General features: G+C 34.5%; 1 protein-coding gene across 1 annotated transcript in view; it reads right to left on the bottom strand.

The window, feature by feature from the left end:
- Positions 1–6,074: 6,074 nt before the first annotated feature.
- The window catches only part of PARN (poly(A)-specific ribonuclease), a 172,747-nt gene continuing 157,400 nt past the window's right edge, over positions 6,075–21,421 (bottom strand). Inside the window, exon 24 of the mRNA XM_074280570.1 lies at positions 6,075–7,167. Coding sequence (XP_074136671.1) covers positions 7,115–7,167 — 53 coding nt within the window. The 3' untranslated portion in view covers positions 6,075–7,114. The remainder of the gene's footprint in view (positions 7,168–21,421) is intronic.

The following is a 21,421-nucleotide window of genomic DNA, read 5'->3' as shown; positions in this document are numbered from 1 at the left end:
AAGGCTGTTTTCACATTTCAGCATTACCCAGCAGTGTTCTACTTCCATTGAGCTTGGTGTGAAGGGCTAGCTTTGACAAACTAGTGTCCTTAATGTAACCTTAAATAAGTCATTTCCCGTAAGCCAGAGTTTCCTCATCTGTGAAATAGAGATGATATTACTTCCATCTTATAATGTTGCTGGAGGAAAGCGCTCAGTAAAGCACCATAGAAATGAGCTATAATTAATTCTCTGATAAAGAATATTTGCTTTTAGAACTTAGCTGTTTCTCAGCACATTGGTCTGTTTTTATAATACAGAAAGGTCTGAAGCATGGCCAAGATTGGTCTCTTATTGCAAACAGAACTTCTGGAAGAGGCTACAAGTTTCCTCCATGCATCTGGATGCCTGTGCACATTTCATTTGGCTTCCCTTTCTTACTCCCCAGCCCCCAGGGGAAAATATCTGGAGTCTCTGTTTCACCACTATGGATACCTCTCTTAAAAGCTGTAAAATGGAGCTTTGTGCTGGGTGGTAAGACTGGCCTAACCCTTAGATCCAGCCCTCCTGGACTCTATACATTTATTGAACTAGATCATACAGAAGAACAAGAGATGAATCAGGGATTCTCAGGCCCACCCTTTAACATCAGGCTGCAGTCTGGTTCTAAGTAATACTGTGAAGTAAGCTTTAACTGTGCTTATACTTCCGTTATCTGAGACAGTCTCCTCTCCAGATATCTAGTTTTCTCAAGATGCCCCTGGATATCTCTTAAATTAAAGAATCATGATATTCATTTACTGTAAGATGTTGATAAGTTAATATTGGCTTTCTCAAGGGTACATGCATTTTACTTAAAAATTTTTTTAAACTTTTACTGAAGCTTTTTATTTCCAAAACGTATACAAGGATAATTTTTCACCATTGACCCTTGCAAAACCTTGTGTTCCAATCTCCCCTCCCCCTTTCCTAGATGGCAGTAATCCAATATATGTTAAGCATGGTAAATATATATGGTACTTGCTTTTTAAAAGATGACTCTGAAGAGGGCAATACAAATCAAAGGAAGTAAAGTATAAGGTTGGAATTGCAGGAGGTAATTTGCAGATAGGCAGGAAGGAGGGAAAAAATGAAGGAAAGAAAGGAAAAAAGGAAGGGAGAAAGGAAGGAAGGGAGGGAGGAAGGAAGAAGGGAAGGAAGAAGGAAGGAATGGAGGGAGTGAGGAAGAAAGGAAAAGAAGGAAGGAAGAAAGTGAGAGAAGGAAAGGAGGAAGGAAGGAAGGAAGGAAGGAAAGAAGTTGCAAGAATTGGAATAAAGGTTATTACCCAAAGAGATGACTAGGGTTTTGTGCCTAAAACTATGGCTGGCAGATGTACTGGGCATTTCAACTGACATTCTTACAATGTCACAAGAAACCTCTCTCTCCCCAGCATTGGGTGAAATCATCTCTGTGATAGATATGGACAATGAGTTGTCATCTGCATTAGTGGAGGGAATGTCTAAATTGATGAGATTACAGATCCATTTCAGTATTTGAGAGCAAAAAACCAGAATGATCTTCTGTCTCAAATTACTCCTCACAGCCCTGCTCTGCCTAGTGATACAGCTCCCTACCTCTTCCTGTTAACAAGTTTGGGACATCACTGTTGAAGATTTACAGACCTGCTCGAAGGCATGGATTGTCCATGATCAGCAACAATTCCAATATGAGAATAACCAGGCTTCCTGATATGAAAGTACTTCTGTTTAGCGTTCAGCATACCTTAAAAACAGAATGCTTTTCCTGATATTTCTCTGCTCCCTCCCCACCCTCTTCTGCCTTGATCAAGAATAAGAATCAATATTGAAAAGATACAAGGATGCCTTGAATTTTGCCATTTCTTTTTGAAATCAAGGGGTGGCAATTAGAATGGACGGGAGATGGTGACTGAATTTATAGGTATTATAGTTATAGCTATATTTAAATATATTATTCTATATATAGATGTGTATATATACAGCTAGATACCAGTGTTTAAGATCCCAATACATGTTACAAATTCACAGGAGCCATGAACAAAAGGAATGCTAGACAGTCCACTTTCCAATCTTTCCTTCTTTTTTCACATTTTTGTCTTGTATCTCCCTCCCAAGAGGCTCATAGGTTCCAATTTCCCTTCTATTAGAAAGGAAAGCACAGTAGGAAGTCTTTAGGAGAAAAGTATTGATTACATACCCATTAGAAGTCATACTTCTATGAATGTACCATGGCTCACGGAAGATATCTTTTGATTTTCAAGATAGCCTGTGATAGTAGAGATTCTGCACTTACAAACTAGCCATTGTTTATGACTTGTAAACTGCAGAACTATATGAATAATGTGCTTATTTCTTTAAGCTCAGTTACTGGCTGCTGGAGATTTTTGTAGATCCTTTGTCCTTGAAGAGGGTCAATGACATCACAAGAGTGATATTTTGACTTGAATGTGAACTGGATTTAAGTGAGGCAGAGCTGCACCAAATCATCAGCCTCGTTCTTTTAAGAACTAAAAAAAATGAGTGATCTCAAATTGAAAGATGAGAAAATGAAGATTATTTAAAAATTACTTTCAGGTTGCTGTTTTTAGATTGTAGCCTGACCATAGTTATGGAGTTAAACAAAATCCCTTTGCACTTCTCCTTTCTACTTTGAATCAAGAAACCCTACCTTTAACAATTGGTCAAAAGTTTACCTGGTACTTTTTGTGCCTGCAGAACACAAAGGAAGTGCTTTTCAAGTCTGTTGTCTATTGAATCTTCCTCTCTAGCAAGGTTTGCTTGATTAATTACTATTCTAGATTGACAAGTCTTGGAGAGTATAAACTATACTCATAGCAACATATTTTGATGCCTCCTCATCTCTAAATGTTTCTAGGAACCATCATCATTAATTTAATATTTACCAAATGCCTACTATGCACAAGATCCAAATTCTGAAAATGATTCTTCTACATGAAAAAAAAAACAAAACAAAAAAACAACAAAACAAAACAAAACAAAAAAAAAACATGCTGGCAGGAAAGGACCCACATTTCAAGGATTAACCCACCTGTAAAGGTGGAGAAAATCTGGAAAATAGCTTTCATTTCCCATCCTTCCATTTGGTAGAAAAGGGTAAAAGTTAAAAATGATTCATTTGTACTCTGGCTGGTATTCCTTATTCTGTACAATTTTTCCATGGAAAAGTTGGCCTGAAACTGGCTTATAACATTTCCTCACATAATACAGTATACTTTAGAAAGGTTCATTTAGCACACATGCATTGCTTCCTGTGACTTCAGTTTTCTTAGTCTAGTGTTTCAAGATGTATTTTACTTAAAACCTACACATACACACAGACATGCACCAATAAAACAAACAAATAAATCCACATGGCTATTCATAATCCCTCCCTAACATAATAGCTTAAAATTACAGAAACCCAAGGTGGAAAATTATATATATGTAAAAAAAAAAAAAAAAAAAAAAAAAGTTTTTTTTTTGTGGGGGGGGGGAAGAAGGTAAGTTGGGACAGCTTTTTAAATCTGCCTTGTCAAAAACACTTCAGTTAAAGAACCCTCTCAGCTAGTGAATCTGAAGCCCTTTCATTTTCAACAAATGGCCAGTCACAAGTACTTGGAACTACTTATGTTCAAATGTTACCTGGTAGAAGGAGGCTTGGGGATATCAATGGTTAAACAGACAAGACAAAACCTTTGAAGGGTTAGGGTAGTACTTGAGCAAAGGCTTTATGAAATAGGCTGAAGGTATAAATAAGTGTTAAAATTTTTTTCTTCAAAAAGTACTATTTTATATCATGTATCATTTGATCATCTACCCTTAGGGCCCCCCACCCCTGAGGAATGAAACCTAGTAAGTCATGAGATCATAAAAAGCATCCAAAAAAGATTGATCTATTTTTAATACTCACAAGTCTTTTATGCCAGGAGAAAGATTTTCCTGGCCTGGCAGGCGGTGGTAACTAAGGACACATTTGGTTAATGTTTTTCATGTCATAAATGCTTTGGTTTTTAAAAAATTACACCACTAAAAAAGTTGCTACAAATGTGTGAGCAGGAAATGGACCCCATCAGATGAATCTACCTCTTTTCTATTTTCAATTAGTTATAGCTTGCCAGTCAATGAAGTCATAAACAGTTCTGTCTAGTAACATCCTCCTCTTCCTCAGCTCTTCTCTATTGCCCAAATAGAAAAAAGACCCACAATAATTGCTCATAATTATATTGTTTTAAGGTTTGCAAAGCAATTGTTTCATTTAAGCATTACTACCTTGTAAGATGGGTATGGTTATTATTCCCCGCTGGCAGATGAGGAAATTGAGGTGCAGAGAGCTTTAGTGACTTGCAGAAAAGTCAGATTATGGATGATAACACTTACAGTGTTATGTACTAGATACAGCGCTAAGTGATTTACAAATATTATCTCATTTGATCCTCACAACAATCCTGGGAGGAAGGTGCTTAAAACAGGATGAGGAATCGGAGGCACGAAGAAGTAAAGTGATTTATCCAGGTCACACAGTTGCTAAACATCTGAAGTTACATTCCAACTCATGTCTTCCCAAACTCCAGAACTAGAATCCCAACTCTAGGCATTGCACCATCCAAGCATATTATTATAACCAATTATTATATATTATATCCAAAATATTCAAATTGGAGGGCTTGGGTTCAAATCCTGTTTCTTTCACATACCACCCTGATGACCTTGGGCAATCACATAATTTACTTGAGCCTTAATTCTCTCTTCTATAAAATGAGGAGGTTGGTCTAGATCAGGGTTTCTTAAACTTTTTCCACTTGCAAACTCTTTTTGCCCAAGAAATCTTTATGTGACTCTGGGTATATAGGCATAAACAATCAGTATATAAATCAAATATTTACTGATTAAGAAATCATAATTTTGTGATTGCCACATTCAGTTACATGATCTCCTATGGGGTTGAAAACCAATTTAAAAAGCTTTAGTTTAGAATAAGGTGTGAAATCAAAGGAGAAATGGGGGTTGAGGGATTCTCAACCAAATATGATACCCATGGGTTTCAAAAATATGGTATGTATGTTTTATTGTAGATATATTTATATTACATTTTAAGTTGGTTCAGGCCACCATCAAGGGCGTTGTGAGCCTACCAGTGGGATATTTGACATCTCTGAGCTGGATAAATGTCTTCTAAGGTTTCTTAAGAGCTTTAAATCTTATGACTTGCCTAGGACTAGACAACTACAAACTGCCTAAAACTGTATACAATGAAATGCAGCTTTATCTGGATTCCATCACTAGTATCAGAGATGATTATAGCATTCTAAGAAAGTAATTAACATAAAAATATAAATGTAAAAAAATATGATCACACACAGTCTCTTCAATGTGCAGTTAACTTTGAACATTAATACTATTTCCAAAATTTTTCATTTCATTATAAAAATAAAAGGTAATATTTATGACCACTTGTTTGTGTTAAGTTTTCATTTCTAAGTTCAATGGAGTCCAGCAGCTTCTTTCAATCTTCTCACTGACTATCTTCCTTTACTTTTGTCTTTATTCCTACTTGTGATTTTCCCCTCTCTCCCACTATATCGACTTGTGGGTAATGGTAGAATTAGAGGGGATAGGAATTTGTCTAAGAATGGTTCTTTTTGGCAGTGAATGCATATTTGTTGCCTACTCAAGTTGAATTTGATATACTGGGCAAAGCTGGGAAAGTGAAGGATAGAAGAAGGAAAAGAGGCTTTTTGTTGTTCTTATTGTTTTGAGATAAGTGTTGTGTAAATCCAAACTGACAAGTCCACTGAGAGCTCTAGGCTGTTATTCCTTTTAACAGTCTTAAACTTGAAAGAATTTAAAGTGCTATAGCACCATTCTACATAGTTAATTCAGTATTAACACCACTGATAATTTGGTCCAACATAAGAAAGACAAGGGTAAAGGTTAAAAAAAATTCCCACCAAAACCCTAAAGATTAATCTAAGTAACCTCTTTTTAAGTAAGATTTTCAGGGATAGCTTTCAGAGGAATGTATAAAGAACAGAAGGAGATATCAACAAGTATAGATGACAAAAATGGAAAAAAAAACCTTTTGAATCCTATGAAAATTTCTTTAATTTTCATTTTATGGAAATACATTTTTCATTTTTATTTCCATGATACAAAAATGTTGAATATCTAACAATGATCTGAAACAGATCTGGACTAAGGCAGATCCATGGAATTTGTTTTATTTTCTTTTGCTTAGTTATTTTTTTTTTTCTTTTAACAGAGAATGGGCTGATATTTTTTATAGGTCTGTCATAGATTTCATATAAAGACACACCCACATACACTCACCCATACACAAAACTTTTTAAAAAAAGATTTCCCCCTGCCTTGTTACCCCTTTCCCAAAAAGCTAGATCAAGATTTAAATAGTGAATGTGGGCAAAATGTTTACAAAAAAAATTGACCCTTTCGGGTCCCCATCTCCTTGGGAAATCATACCTTGGGAAAAGTAACTCCATAAATTATGTTTTCAAAAAGCTGCTGGATATGTCAGGTTCATTTCTGAGCTGACAATGGTAGAAATTCTCATACTGGAAAAACAAGCTTGAGAATGCAATGTTTTCAGGCAGAGGAATGGGTGAAAAGGAATGAGAGAGTGACAGGTCTATTTACTGGGAAACTGATGATATGTTGCAATTACCTAAAAACTCCAATCTGAAGAGATATGTGATAACTCTGAAAGCAGGAAAGAAGCTCAACAAAAAATCTTGACAACAGTTCAGAAGAAAGAATGCCAGCAGCTCATTCCTTACATTTCACAGCCAGCATCCCATCTCAGGTGGCCCTAACCACACAGAAATTTGATTATCTGATCTAACATTTATGATAACAAAGGCTCCACGTGACAAACAAATTTAACCAGTTAATGAGATATACATTTATGACATGCTAGAGCTGCAGTGATTGTTCAATGGACAGTTAAAAAAAACAAACAAACTGGTTTTTCAGGGAACATACTTTGTTTTCAAACCACGCCCACACCACATTTTATTAAAATAAATACAGTATGGCTTCCAAGTGGTGTAAGTCTGGTGATTTCTCAGAATCCAAGTCCCTACTTTCTTCGTTCAACTGTTGGCTACCACGAATCAGGAACTTCAAAGAGCTTGGCAGAACTGCTTGAGATGCTTCCTGGTGGAAAAGAGGGGGAAAAAAATCATCCACTTTACAATCCATAGATAGCATCTTGGGGGAAAAAAGCACTAAACAATTCAAAGCAGAGACAAATGTATAGCTCTGGATTGGGAGATTGACTTTCATACCAGGGGCAGGGTGAGGTTTGCTGCATAAACCACAACTAGAAAAAGCCCTTTAGGACGATATCTGTATTTATTGAGATTGGAAATGGGGAAATAGTAAAAAGCTGCAGAAAACCATAGTCAGAAAATGCCAGAGAGCTAGATTAATGAAGTTTCAGGGTTGGTGTCTCTTTGCTTTTCCCTTTTTATTAAAGATGTTAACATTTTGAAGAATAAAGAATATTGTACATTTGTACTTCTTGACCCACTATATACAAAAGTGTTGCCCAATAGATAGAGGATGATAAAATCTATTTTTTTGTGTCTGATCAATAGAGAACAGTAACAACACAGTAACAACAATATTATAAGTATGATCAATTATGAAAGACTATGATTACTATGATCCAGACAACTCCAAAAGGACTCATGATGAAAAATGCTACCCACATCCAGAGAGAACTGATGCTCTGAATGCAGCAGACTGAAACATACTTTTAGAACTTTATTTTTGTTGTTTTTTGTTTTCTTTTGCAACATGATTACTATGGAAACATGTTTTACATAACTTATATGTATAAAATTATCAAATTGCTTACCTTCTCAAGAAGGGAGAGGGACAGGAAAGAGGAGAAAATTTGGGGTTAAAATTTCTTCCAAATGATTGTTAATTTTTTAAAAACATTTTACCTGGGAAATATTTAACAATTTTTTTTTTTTTAGCAAATACTTAACAAAATAAATAAAAATAATTTTTAAAAGATAAATGGACATGAGATAGCCAGACATTTTAGTTTCTTGTCTAGTGGAACTGTAAAAGGCAGAAAACCTGCTTAAAATGAGAGTGTAGTAGGACAAAGTCCTAAAAAGGGAAAAATTTTAGACAGTCTCTGTTTAAAAAGAATAAAGGGGTTAAAAAGTAATACTTGGGCTTGCTGTAACATGACTTGATTCACTCACAAATTATATACTCTTAAAAAGATGTCACAAAGAGAACAGCACGAAGAAATGTTTTTTTAATTTGTTCCAATGTCACAGAAAAATTTTAGAATACCAGAATTCAGTTAATCTTTACAAAGGTAAAACTCACACTACCAAGTATAACAGTTACATGGGAATTCAGAGTAAATTGAAGAAGAAAAAAAAAAAAAACAGTGGAGAGGAAAAACAAACTACTTACATAAATCAAATAGTAATTTAACACTCCTGAAATTTGTGGCTAATGTTAGGCTGGAAAACAAAGTCCATTATGCAGGTATAAAAAATGGTTAAGGTAAGGGATATAATTAAATACCCTGAAAATCACTCAACAAGAATGTGATGTATTAGAAAGAGAAAGAGACTAGTTCCAGCATTTATTAACTGTATGACCCAAATCAAGTAATTTAGCTTCTCTAAACTTCAATTTCCATGTTATTAAAATTCGGGTAATAAATACATGTCCTACATACCTTGGGAGGCTTCTTTATAGATCAAAAACTATACAAATGTAAAGTACTATTAGTGGGTCAATTTAAGTAAATTACAATAAGTATACTTTGATTATGAAAACCTAATTTATCTCACTATGTAGGCCTCAAATAATCCAAGGCTTAGTTGATTTTATCAATGCAATTGGGGTTAAGGGACTTTAATCATTGTGATTCCTGAATCTAGACTTCTGGGCTAGCGCTTTATCCATTGCACTACCTAGCTGCTCCTGTTCCTTAAAGTTTAATCATCAAATGAAACAAACTGGAGTGGTAACAAAGTCACATCAGAAAAATCCATGTCAAAATGAATGGATGTCCATCAATTGGAGAGTGGTTGGGTAAATTGTGGTATATGAAGGTTATGGAATATTATTGCTCTGTAAGAAATGACCAGCAGGATGAATACGGAGAGGCTTGGAGAGACTTAAATGATCTGATGCTGAGTGAAATGAGCAGAACCAGAGGATCACTGTACACTTCAACAACAATACTGTATGAGGATGTATTCTGATGGAAGTGGAAATCTTCAACATAAAGAAGATCCAACTCACTTCCAGTTGATCAATGATAGACAGAAACAGCTACACCCAGAGAAGGAACACTGGGAAGTGAATGTAAATTGTTAGCACTACTGTCTATCTACCCAGGTTACTTATACCTTCGGAATGCAATTCTTACCGTGCAACAAGAAAATTGGATTTACACACATATATTGTATCTAGGTTATACTGTAACACATATAAAATGTATGGGATTGCCTCTCATCTAGGGGAGGGAGTAGAGGAAAATTTGGAAAAATGAATACAAGGGATAATGTTGTAAAAAAAATTACTCATGCATATGTACTGTCAAAAAATTATAATTATAAAATTAATAAAGAAAAAAAAATAAAAAATAAAAAAAAGGAAAAATCCATGTCGCTGCCTTTTCTTTCCCCCTTCCCACTCCTTGGTAAAAGAACAGGCCTTTTAGGAAGGCCTTAAACCGCCGGCCTTAAGGAAGGACATTTTTTGACACTAAAAAAAGTGTGCATTTATAAAAAGTTGTATTAAAAGTTATTTGTTCCCCTAGAGAATCAACTAAAAAACTATTAGAAATAATCCACAACTTTAGCAAAGTTGCAAGATACAAAATAAATCCACATAAATCATCAGCATTTTTATACATCACTAACAAAATCCAACAGCAAGAGATACAAAGAGAAATTCCATTCAAAATAACTGTCGATAGTATACAATATTTGAGAATTTATTTGCCAAGGGAAAAGACAGGAACTATATAAGCGAAACCACAAAACACTTTCTATACAAATAAAGTCAGATCTAAACAACTGGAAAAATATCAAGTGCTCTTAGATAGACTGAGCATATATAATAAAGATGACAATATTATCTATGCTAACCTATTTATTTACTGTCATACCAATCAAATTTCCAAGAAACTATTTTACTGATCTCGAAAAAATAACAACAAATTTACCTGGTAAAACAAAAGGTCAAGAATTTCAAGGGAATTAGTGGAAAAAATAGAAATGAGGGTGGCTTAGTTAGTTATACCAGATCTAAAATTATATTTTAAAGCAGCAGTCATTAAACCATTTGGTACTGGCTAAGAAATAGACTAGTTAATCAGTGAAATAGGTTAGGCTCACAGGATAAAATAGTTAACAACTATAGTAATCTAGTGTTTGATAAATCCAAAGATCCCCGCTTTTGGGATAAGAATATGCTATGACAAAAACTGCTGGGAAAATTGGAAACCAGTATGGCAGAAACTAAGCATTGACCTACACCTAACACCATATACTAAGATAAAGTCAAGATGGGTTCATGATCTACATATAAAGAATGATACTATAAACAAATTAGAACATAGGATAGTTTACCTCTCAGACTTGTGGAGGAGGAAGGAATTTGTGACCAAAGGAGAACTGGAGATCATTATTGATCAAAAAATAGATAATTTTGATTATATTAAGTTAAAAAGTTTTTGAACCAACAAAACTAATGCAGACAAGATTATAATGGAAGCAATACACTGGGAAAACATTTTTACGTTCAAAGGTTCTGATGAAGGCCTCATTTCTAAAATATACAGAGAATTGACTCAAATTTATAAGAATTCAAGCCATTTTCCAATTGATAAATGGTGAAAGGATGTGAACAGACAATTTTCAGATGATGAAACTGAAATTATTTCTAGTCATATGAAAAGGTGCTCCAAATCACTATTGATCAGAGAAATGCAAGTTAAAACAACTCTGAGATACCACTACACATCTCTCAAATTGGCTAAGATGACAAGAAATGATAATGACAAATGTTGGAGGCTATGTGGGAAAACTGGCACACTGATATATTGTTGGTGGAACTGTAAATGGATCCAACCCTTCTGGAGAGCAATTTGGAACTATGCTTAAAGGGCTATCAAACTATGCATATCCTTTGACCCAGCAAGTGTTTCCAAAGAGATCTTAAAGGAGGGAAAGGGACTCACATGTTTAAAAATGTTTGTAGCAGCCCTTTTTGTAGTGGCTAGAAACTGGAAAATGAATGGATGCCCATCAATTGGAGAATGGTTGGGTAAATTGTGGTCTATGAATATTATAGAATATTATTGTTCTGTAAGAAATGACCAACAGGATGATTTAAGAAAGGCCTGGAGAGACTTACATGAACTGATGCTGAGTGAAATGAAAAGAACCAGGAGATCATTATACACGACAAGAAGATTACATGATGATGTGATATGAGATGATTCAATAATGAGGTGATTCAAACCAGTTCCAATTATTCAGTGATGAAGAGAGCCATCTACACTCAGGGAGAGGACTGTGGGAGCTGAGTGTAGACTACAACATAGCATTTTCACACTTTCTGTTGAAGTCTGCTTTCATTTTATTTTCCTTCTCAGATTTTTTTTCTTTCTAGATATGATTTTTCTTGTGCAGCAAGATAACTATAAATATGTAGACATATATTGGATCTAACATATATTTTAACATATTTAACATGTATTGGACTATCTGCTGTCTAGGGGAGAGGGTGGGGGAAAGGAGGGAAAAATTTGGAACAGAAAAATTTGCAGGGGTCAATGTTGAAAAATTACCCATGCATATATTTTGTAAATAAAAAGCCTTAATAAATAAATAATTGTATGGTAGGTTTAAAAAAAAAAGTTTTTTATCCTTCATTTTTGAAGAGAATCAATGACATAAGGAAGATTATATCTTAACTTGCAAGTGAACTGGATGTAAGTGAAGCAGAACTGTGCAGTCCATCTGCCTCACCCTACTGTCCAGAGCCATTTAGCAGAGTCCAATGGCTAGACAAAGGTAAGGACATCCGAGGATGGCTCAGGATGCGGTGAGACACCTTGGCCTTTTTAAGCTAAGGTCTTTCCCAGGTCTCAGTTTGTGTGAAAGATCATTTGATGATTAAGGGTAGGCAAGAAATGAGGCAAAAAAAAAAGATGGTCTTTTTTTACCTATTAAAAAAAAAAAAAATCAGTCTGGGAGGAGAAGATCCTTAAGGTTTCAGGTCAGAACAGAAACAATTACTATGTATATTTACTCTGAGCCATCAAAACACAATGTGCAAGTGAAGCTTGAGCTGTGACTTATTATTGGCCGCTCAGTGAAAGCTAGAATCATCTGGATTTATGACATGATCCAGCAGCTTCATCAAATGAGCTTTATCAAAGCCTGGTTTTCCAATGCTGTATTTCAAGAAATCAAAAATGCAACTACACAAGGCAAAAAAGTTAATTTTCCCACTTTTTGGGTGATAGAATAAATAAGGAAAGGGAAAAAAAAAGATCTAACCAACAAACCCCAAGTATCTTGTGAAGTTTCAGCAATCAAAATTTGTAATCTTTTGGGCAGAGTGGACACAAATAATGATATGTTTCCCATGTGAACAGGGTGGGAAGGCAGGAAGGGAAAAAGGGAAAAAGGGAAAGAGAGGGCAAAGGAGGGCAAAAAGAAAAAAATGGAAGGAGAAAAAGTAATGGAGGGAAAGAGGGAGATAAAGGGAGGGAACTGCCCAGTGGAGCAAGCTATTCCTCCTTATAGATTGTTGTTTGCCCTGACTTACAAGTGAACTGGATTTAAATGATGCAGAGCTGTGGAAAGTCACTAGGCCCACTCTCCCCCTCCAGATACATCTGGGAGCAGTGGCAAGACATAGATCAGGATAACTGGGGAATGACCTACAATATTAAAATTACTGTTCTTTGTACTGTTCCATCCCCAAGCTTTATTTCAAGATTTCTGATTTCTATCATTCAGCTAGATGGACCACCAGTGTCATTTGCTGAAATTAGCAACAGGTGGAAATCATTACAAGTGGAATGGATCTGAATACAGCAACCAACCCATTCATAAAAATTAGCACTACAAAGAGGTTTGCACAACTAATTAAAACAACTTGCATTTGTAGAGATAATGTAAAGTATTTTTTCCATAGCAATTCTTGGAAGCAAGCAATTTAAGATTATTAATCTTGCCCATCCCTCATCAAGAAGAATGAACAACAATAATGAATCAAGACACCAGTCAGATAAATTCAATGATTTGACCATAGTCATCTAGCTAGTCAGTGTCAGAACAATGATTCAAATCTAGATTTTCTAATTTCAAGTCTAACTTTCTTCCCATCACAACATTCTTAATATTTTGAGAAAGATCAATAATTTTGATATGAAAACTTGTACTGATTAATTCATTCATATGTTCTCATCTTAAGTAATTTCTCCAACAAAAGATCTAAGTAAGTAGAAAGCTTATATAGGTTTTCTTTCTTTGTTTTCAGAAAACATTCTATGAGTGTAGCATCTAGACTGTACAACTGTCATCACTTGCAACATGAACTTTTCAAACTCAATTATACTTTGTTACCATCAAAGTAAATGAGACTCCAATTGATAACAATGCTGTGAAAAAGTAAAGATTTTATAAACAAATATACAATAGAGAAGCACAAATATTTCAATTTTGGGGGGAACGAATGCTGTGATACATCTATTTCATCAAGTTTGGAAAGAATTAGAAGAGCTAATGACAACTTTGCCAGAAAATTTTTTATGTGAGCTACAAGGAGATGTCCATTTCAGTTGGCAAAACTGAATGGGGTGCCTGACTGAGGCACAAGATAACCTAATTGATATGCTTCAGTTTTAAAGGCTGCTTTTGAGATTTAGGCAAAACAAACAAACAAACAAAAAACCCTAGCCAATTGTACCAGTAACTTTCTTCAATCATATAAAAAAGAAGTACTTGAAACTATTGAATTTCTTAAGTCCTAAAGATGAAATAGAGAAAAGACCAAGTCTTCTGGGAATTGGATTTGCATAGGCATCATTTCACAATAGGGCAAAGACTTATTTAAATAAACTAAAAAAAAAAAAAAAAAAAGCCCATGAACTTCCCTCCCAATCTCCTTTCCCATTAATGGTTCTTGCTGAAATTACTTCTATTTACTAAATTCAGGAGAGCTCAGGCTCTATTTCTTCTATCATACCTAATTTTTCTAATATTCTATTTACCTCTTTAATTTCTTTCTTATTTGTTTTGTGGTTTGATTTATCTAATTCTGAGAGTGCAAGGTTGAGATCTCCCACTATTATAGTTTTGCTGTCTATTTCTTCTTGCAACTCTCTTAACTTTTCCTTTAGGAAGTTAGATGCTATACCCCTTGGTGCATATATGTTTAGTATTGATATGGCTTCATTGTCTATGCTACCTTTTAGCCTGATATAGTTTCCTTCCTTATCTCTTTTAATTAGATCAATTTCTGCTTTTGCTTGATCTGAGATAGGATGGCTACCCTTGCTTTTCTGGCTTTACCTGAAACTTAATAGATTCTGCTCCAACCTTTTACCTTTCCTCTGTATGTATCTCCGTGCTTTAAATGTGTTTCCTGTAAACAACATATTGTAGGGTTCTGACTTTTGATCCAGTCTGCTATCTGCCTCCACTTAATGGGAGAGTTCATCCCATTCACATTCGCAGTTAAAATTACTAATTCCGTATTTCCTGCCATCATATTATCCCCAGATTATGCTTTTTTTTTTCCTTGCCCCCCTAAATCCCTTCCCCAGTATTAAATTTATGGACCCCACTTGTGTCACACAGCCCTCCCTCTTTAGGATCCCTCCCTTCTCCCTTTAAATCCCTTTCCCTTTCTTGTACCTTTCCCTTATTATTCTTTTTCTTTTCCCTTTTCTTCTCCTCCTTTTTAATGAGGTGAGAGAATTTTCTGTAAAACCAATATGTCAATTATTTTCTCTTTGAGCCAATTCTGATGAGAGTAAGGTTTACACAATGTTCCTCCCCCTCTCTAACTTCCCTCAGATATGATAGATTTCCTTTGCCTCTTCATGGAATGTAGTTTCCCTCTTTTTATCTCCCCTTTTCCCTTTTTCTGACACTATCCCCTTTCCATTTCTACTTCCCTTTTTTATGTTATATCAGTAAAATCAAATTATACATGTGGTCTTTATGTATATCCACAACAGTTCTCAAGAGTTCCTTTTACCTTTTTCTGCTTCTCTTGAGTCCTATGGTTGGAGATCAAACTTTTTGTTTTTTTCCTTAGAAACAAATGGAATTCATCTGTTTCATTAAATGTCCATCTTCTTCCATGGAAGAAAATGCTAAACTTAGCTGGGTAGTTTATTCTTGGCTGCATTCAAAGTTCTTTTGCCTTTTGGAATATCAGGTGTTCGATGAATTCTTTCAATGCCTATTTTACTTTCTGGTTCTATTACCTCTGGGCAGTTCTCTTTGATGATTTTCTATAAAATAGAATCTAGGCTTTTTTTTTCATCATAATTTTCGGGAAGTCCAATAATCCTCAGATTATCTCTCCTAGATCTGTTTTCCTAGGTCTGTTGATTTTTCAAGTAGATATTTAATGTTTCTTTATATTTTTAAATTTTTTTGGTTTTGCTTCACTGATTCTTGATGTCTCAATGATTCTTTAATTTCTATTTGTTCAGTTCTGATTTTTAATGAGTTATTTTCTTCATTAGCTTTTTAAATTTCTTTTTGTATATGACTAATTGAATTTTTAAATGTGTTGTTTTGCTCTATGGAATTTTTTTTTAATAATTTTTATTTTATTTTATAATTATAACATTTTTTTGACAGTACATATGCATGGGTAATTTTTTACAACATTATCCCTTGCACTTACTTCTATTCAGATTTTTTCCCTTCCTCCCCCAACCCCCTCCCCCAGATGGCAAGCAGTCTTATATATGTTAAATATATTACAGTATATTCTAGATACAATATATGTGTGTAGAACCGAATTTTTTGTTGCACAGGAAGAATTGGATTCAGAAGGTAAAAATAACAGTTTACATTCATTTCCCAGTGTTCCTTTTCTGGATGTAGCTGGTTCTGTCCATCATTAATCAATTGGAATTGGATTAGCTCTTCTCTATGTTGAAGAAATCCACTTCCATCAGCACACATCCTCGTACAGTATCATTGTTGAAGTGTATAATGATCTTCTGGTTCTGCTCGTTTCACTCAGCATCAGTTCATGTAAGTCTCTCCAAGCCTCTCTGTATTTCTCCTGTTGGTCATTTCTTATAGAACAATAATATTTCTATGGAATTTTTTTCCATTTCACTTTTTTTTTTTTTTTTTTTTTAGTGAGTTATTTCCTTTTTCCAATTCACAAATTCTGTTTCCTTGCACTTCCTGGGAGTTTTTTACCTTTTTCAATTCACATTTCAGGAAGTTGTTACTCTCTTGCATAGCTTCTCTTTCCTTTCTCCATTTTTCTTCTAGCTCTCTTTTAAGATTTTTTAATAGTCTCTTCTAGGAGAGCTTTTTGTGTTGGGGACCAACAATTGTCTGGAGACTGTCTGCTATTAGTCTTCTTGGGGTTGAAAACCTGCTCTCTTTCTGTACAGAAGCTATCATTCATGATTTTTTTACTCATTTTTTAAAGCCTATAGGGTCTGCCTTCAAGAGGTTACCAGCTTCCTCTGCAGAACAGGAATAGGTGTATGGACGGTCAGGCTCTATTTCTTATTCTGTCACCAACTATGATGACCATGTTAGCACCCTGGATACCTTAGAATCAGCCGGAGTTAGGATAAGCAAAAGTCTTTATTCTTGGTCTTTAGTGGTAGAAGTAAAGGGAATAGACGCGCAGGATCTCTGCGACCTCTCCTCTTTGTCTCCTGCCCAGAAGTGACTCTGGCTAGTCTTATTCCACCCCCTAGTCCCTCCTATAATTCTCTGTATATACCAAATGATTGGCCAGCACAGGATAGTGGGAGGGCCCATTTTCCAAGTATATTCTAATAGAGTATTGTCCACTCGGTAATTAGCCTTAAGTGCTCGATTGTCTGACCTCAGTGCATTAACTCAAGAGTTTCAGCCCTTTACAACCAACTGCTTTGGTTAAACTATACAACTTCTCGGGGTCCTTTACTTTTTCATTCTAAAATAAAGGCATGTGATTCCATGGCTTCTGAGGTCCTTCCATCTTCAGCCAGATTCTGCTGCAAATGTATATTATTCACATGGTCTTGGTTGGCCAAGTCATCTTCTCTGGGCCTGTTTTTCCAACTGTGAAGAAAGGGATGGGAATAGCTGCTCCCGGCATCTTCCAACCTCACATCTGACCTTATGATTATATGATTTTTAAATTGTCTCCTTACTCCAAGATTCTATAAGTTTACTTCAATCTACTTACCCTTCTGATCAAATTTGCATGTTTGAAAAAAGGAAAAACACAAAGGCAAAGAGACTTTTTCCATAACTAATGACTATCTTCTTGCCAAACCAAAATGGATTTTCAAAAATTCTAAAACTGACTAACTTCAGTTAATCAATAAGCAGTTATTAAATATTTCTATGTACTAGACACTGGGCTAAGCACTGAAGATACAAAGAAAGACCAAAATTTCAAGGAGCTCAGTTTAATGGGGAAGACAACAAGCAAAAAAGTACTAAAAAGGAGGATTCAGGAAAAGGCCAATCAATCTTGGACCCTATCCTTTAGTTAGTCAGGCCTCTAAGGGACTTCATTAAAAAGCAATACTTCCACATGGGGGTCCTACAGCATTCACCTCCAATAGAGCATGCTAGCATGTTTAAAGAAGCTCTGGCCTATCACTAGGCAAAGGAGAGGCACAAGCATGCAACATGCAAGCTGCTATTTTTGCTTCATAAATCTCTTTTTCAATATTTAAGTTGTAAACCAATCCTAATATAGTCATTAAAAATCTTCATGGGAGGTAAGTGAACTGCTTTTGCCTGGGCTTCAAATGACTGACAGCAACTTTAGAACTTATTTCTAACTTTAATGAAACCTGTAACAGTATCTGAGAAGATTATTGTTTTAAGTGTATTTGAAACTTTTCAGTGTAATCTTAAGGGTATAAGATTTAAAAGTTCAGCAGTTTTTCCAAGACTCCAATAAAACACAGCTCTTGGCAAACATTAAAGGTCTAATGTATCATGCAATCGTGCTTTTTATGTGTGTAAGGGGTGATGGAAGGGAGAGAAGAACCCCAAACTTAGAACTGGATTTCTCTTTTTACATTAAAGAATTTAACCATAAATGATATTTTGGTACATTTCCTCTTTGTACCCAAATGGAAACTTCCTTCCAAAAAATATTTTATTTCAGTGGTATCCGAGCAGCTTTTGATTTCTGTCAATCTTGTCTGATCTGGTTGCCAAACTGATCATGTAATTTTTTTGGTAGAGTGTATCAGGTAGAATGGGTGGAAGATGGATATGGTGATTGAAAGTTAAGAATATAAACTTACAAAATGCCAGGTAAAAAATGCCATTCAGCCTATATTTATGCCATATACTCATGACTGATTCACCTTATGGGTTTAGTGGGCTGAACAAGCCATTCTATTAAAAAGTCTTGGAGAGGTAGCTAGGTGGTACAATGAATAGAACACCAGCCCTGAAGTCAAGAAGACCTGAGTTCAAATGTGACCTCAGAAATTTAACACTTCCTAGCTGTGTGACCCTGGGCAAGTCACTTAATCCCAACTGCCTCAGAAAAAAAAAAAAAAAGTCTTGAAAATAATATAATCTTAGATACAAATATACACTACAAATGGAAATTCATACTATATGCTACTTTAAAAAAAATTAACATCCAAGTCCAAAACAGTATAAATACTATACTTTGAAAATTAAACCAGTATGATTATAATAGTTGGTAAAAAGTCATTCCTTTTCTATTATATTTTTGAATATTCTTTCATTTAAATGAACTTGATACCCATAGGAAGTGGTATGATAAAAGGAAATAGGGCTAAATCTAATGGGCAAAATACCCTTATTTCAAATCTTGGCTTAGCTATTTATTAGCTCTGGGTGACCTTAGGAACCTTAATGAGTTTCCAACAAAAGGGGACTAATAATATTTGAATTATCTGCCTTTGGAGTAAAATGAGATAATGTAAATAAAGACTTAAAAGAAATCAATTATCAATATTAATATTAATGATTTTGTAACAAAGCATTTTAAAATAATATTTCTTTTACAATAAATAAATTAAAGAAATAATATATTAATCTAATCGTAGGATCAAAAACTCATAGAATTAGAGGTAATAGTTCTAAATGATCTTTAAGGCCATCTAATCCCTATATTTCACAAATGAGGAAAACCAAGGCCAAGGAAGGGAAAGTGAGTTACTTGTTCAGAGTCAAATAGGTAATCAGTGGCAGATACAGGATTGCCTCTAAATCTAGTACACCATAACCACTTAAATAAAGTACCTGAAAAGTAACTGGTTTAGTTAGTGTAATCTTTATTACACACATACAAGTGTTTGTTGTGAGATTTGGTAAGCAACCCTTTTTTCACTATTTCCAATAATAAAAAGTGTAAGTAATTAACTGGTAGGGAGGGCCCATACCTTTGTTTCTTTTATAGTAGCACTATAAATAAAGTGTTAGACAAAGAACCCTCCTTGAATTCTGATGGAATCATTCCCAGGCTGAGAAGCTTAAACTCCTCATGCAGAATTTCTCCCATGAGATTTCTTTTGTGGAAGTCTGGGAATACTTTGAGTTCTGCTCTTCAGGGTTCTGCTTGAGGTTGTACCTAGTTCATTACACAACAGGGGTATTTAAAAGGAAAAGCTGCTCTAATATTGAATGTATATGCTTATGCAAATACCATTAAGATTGCTTGAATTCGGTAGTTTCACAAAATTACATTGACAATATTGAGTAATGACAATAAATGAATAATCAATATTGTTAGATTCAACATGGTAAGCATCTGCTATCTCTGACCCACATCTTATGGATACTAATAATATTAAGTAAACAAACTAGGTTAAAAGGATTCATTAAACTGCTATACTTGCTCTGTTAAAAGGCTTTATTGTAAGAATGGCAATCCAAAAGAAAACAACTCACTTGATATGGCCAATTTAATTAAAAGTTATCAATTTCTTAAAAAGTCACATATTTGACAGAAGTAAAAAAATCTGTTTTGAGCTCAATTCCTGAGACTGGCAGTTTTACTATCAATGGGAGAAAAATGTATGCTTTTCTTGTAGTACTTTAGATTTATAATTCTAAATAACCCATAGATGTTTTCACTTAAAATAATAAAAAGCAGCAAAGAAAGTTAATTACAGCATTCTATTAATGGGAAATAAAATCAAAGGAACTAAAAATATTTCCCTAGGAAATAACAGATACTTGGAAAAGTTCACTGTGTAAAACTGAGAAAAATTGAAAAAAAAAAAAAATTAAGATACAAAAAGTAAAACAAATAAGAAAACTACATGAAAAATCTCACTGAATAGAATGCTAAATATTTAATAGCAGACAAGTGTCTTCAAACAGGCAGACAAAAATTCCAGTAGACTTGTGATAGAGAGCCATCTGCATCTAGAAAGAGGACTATGGGGACTGAATGTGGAACACAACATAGTAGTTTCATTAATTTTTTTTTTTTTTTGGTTATTTGCTTGTTTCCCCCCCCCCCCCACATTTTCCCCCCTTATATTAGATTACTTTATATCTAAAGTGGGGGAAAGGGAGAGAGAAAAATTTGGAACAACAAGGTTCTGCAAGGGTGAATGCTAAAAACTATATTTGTATCCTGAAGAAAAAAAAAAGCTATATTAACTTTTTTTTTTCCAAGGGGAAAAAAGTGCAAGCAAAGATTTTAACTGTACAAACACTTTTTTTCCCCCTTTTTAAATGGCAAGTAATAATGAGAAGCACAGATAAATTCCCTGAGCTAGTGAGTATACATAATTAGGGCATCTAGTATGTTACAGTTTTGAGTCAATTAAAAGCTTTATCATGAGATATATATATATATATATATATATATATATATGGTTTTTTTTTTAATCATGATATATTTAAAATATGCATGCAACATTTTGGCTTCACTGTTGATTTCCTTAATATTAATGAAATTCAACTAACCTTGTATCTGAAAAGGAAGATGAATATGAACTATGTCCCATGTCTATAACTAAAAAAAAGAGTAATATTTAATATGTATTCTTTCCTCTATACCCCTAAAACTTAATTGGGACATTTTTGTAGTGTTTTGTCTTTAATCTGATTGAATTTTACAGATGAAATTAAATATAAATAGGTCTTTAAATCTCTCATAGACAACTAAAGACCTGACACACTTAAGTGAT

The sequence above is a fragment of the Sminthopsis crassicaudata genome, chromosome 1 (genome assembly GCF_048593235.1).
Source record: "Sminthopsis crassicaudata isolate SCR6 chromosome 1, ASM4859323v1, whole genome shotgun sequence".
NCBI classification, from domain to species: domain Eukaryota; kingdom Metazoa; phylum Chordata; class Mammalia; order Dasyuromorphia; family Dasyuridae; genus Sminthopsis; species Sminthopsis crassicaudata.
Note: the sequence above shows the minus strand (reverse complement) of the source record. Positions and strands in the feature narration are given on the sequence as shown.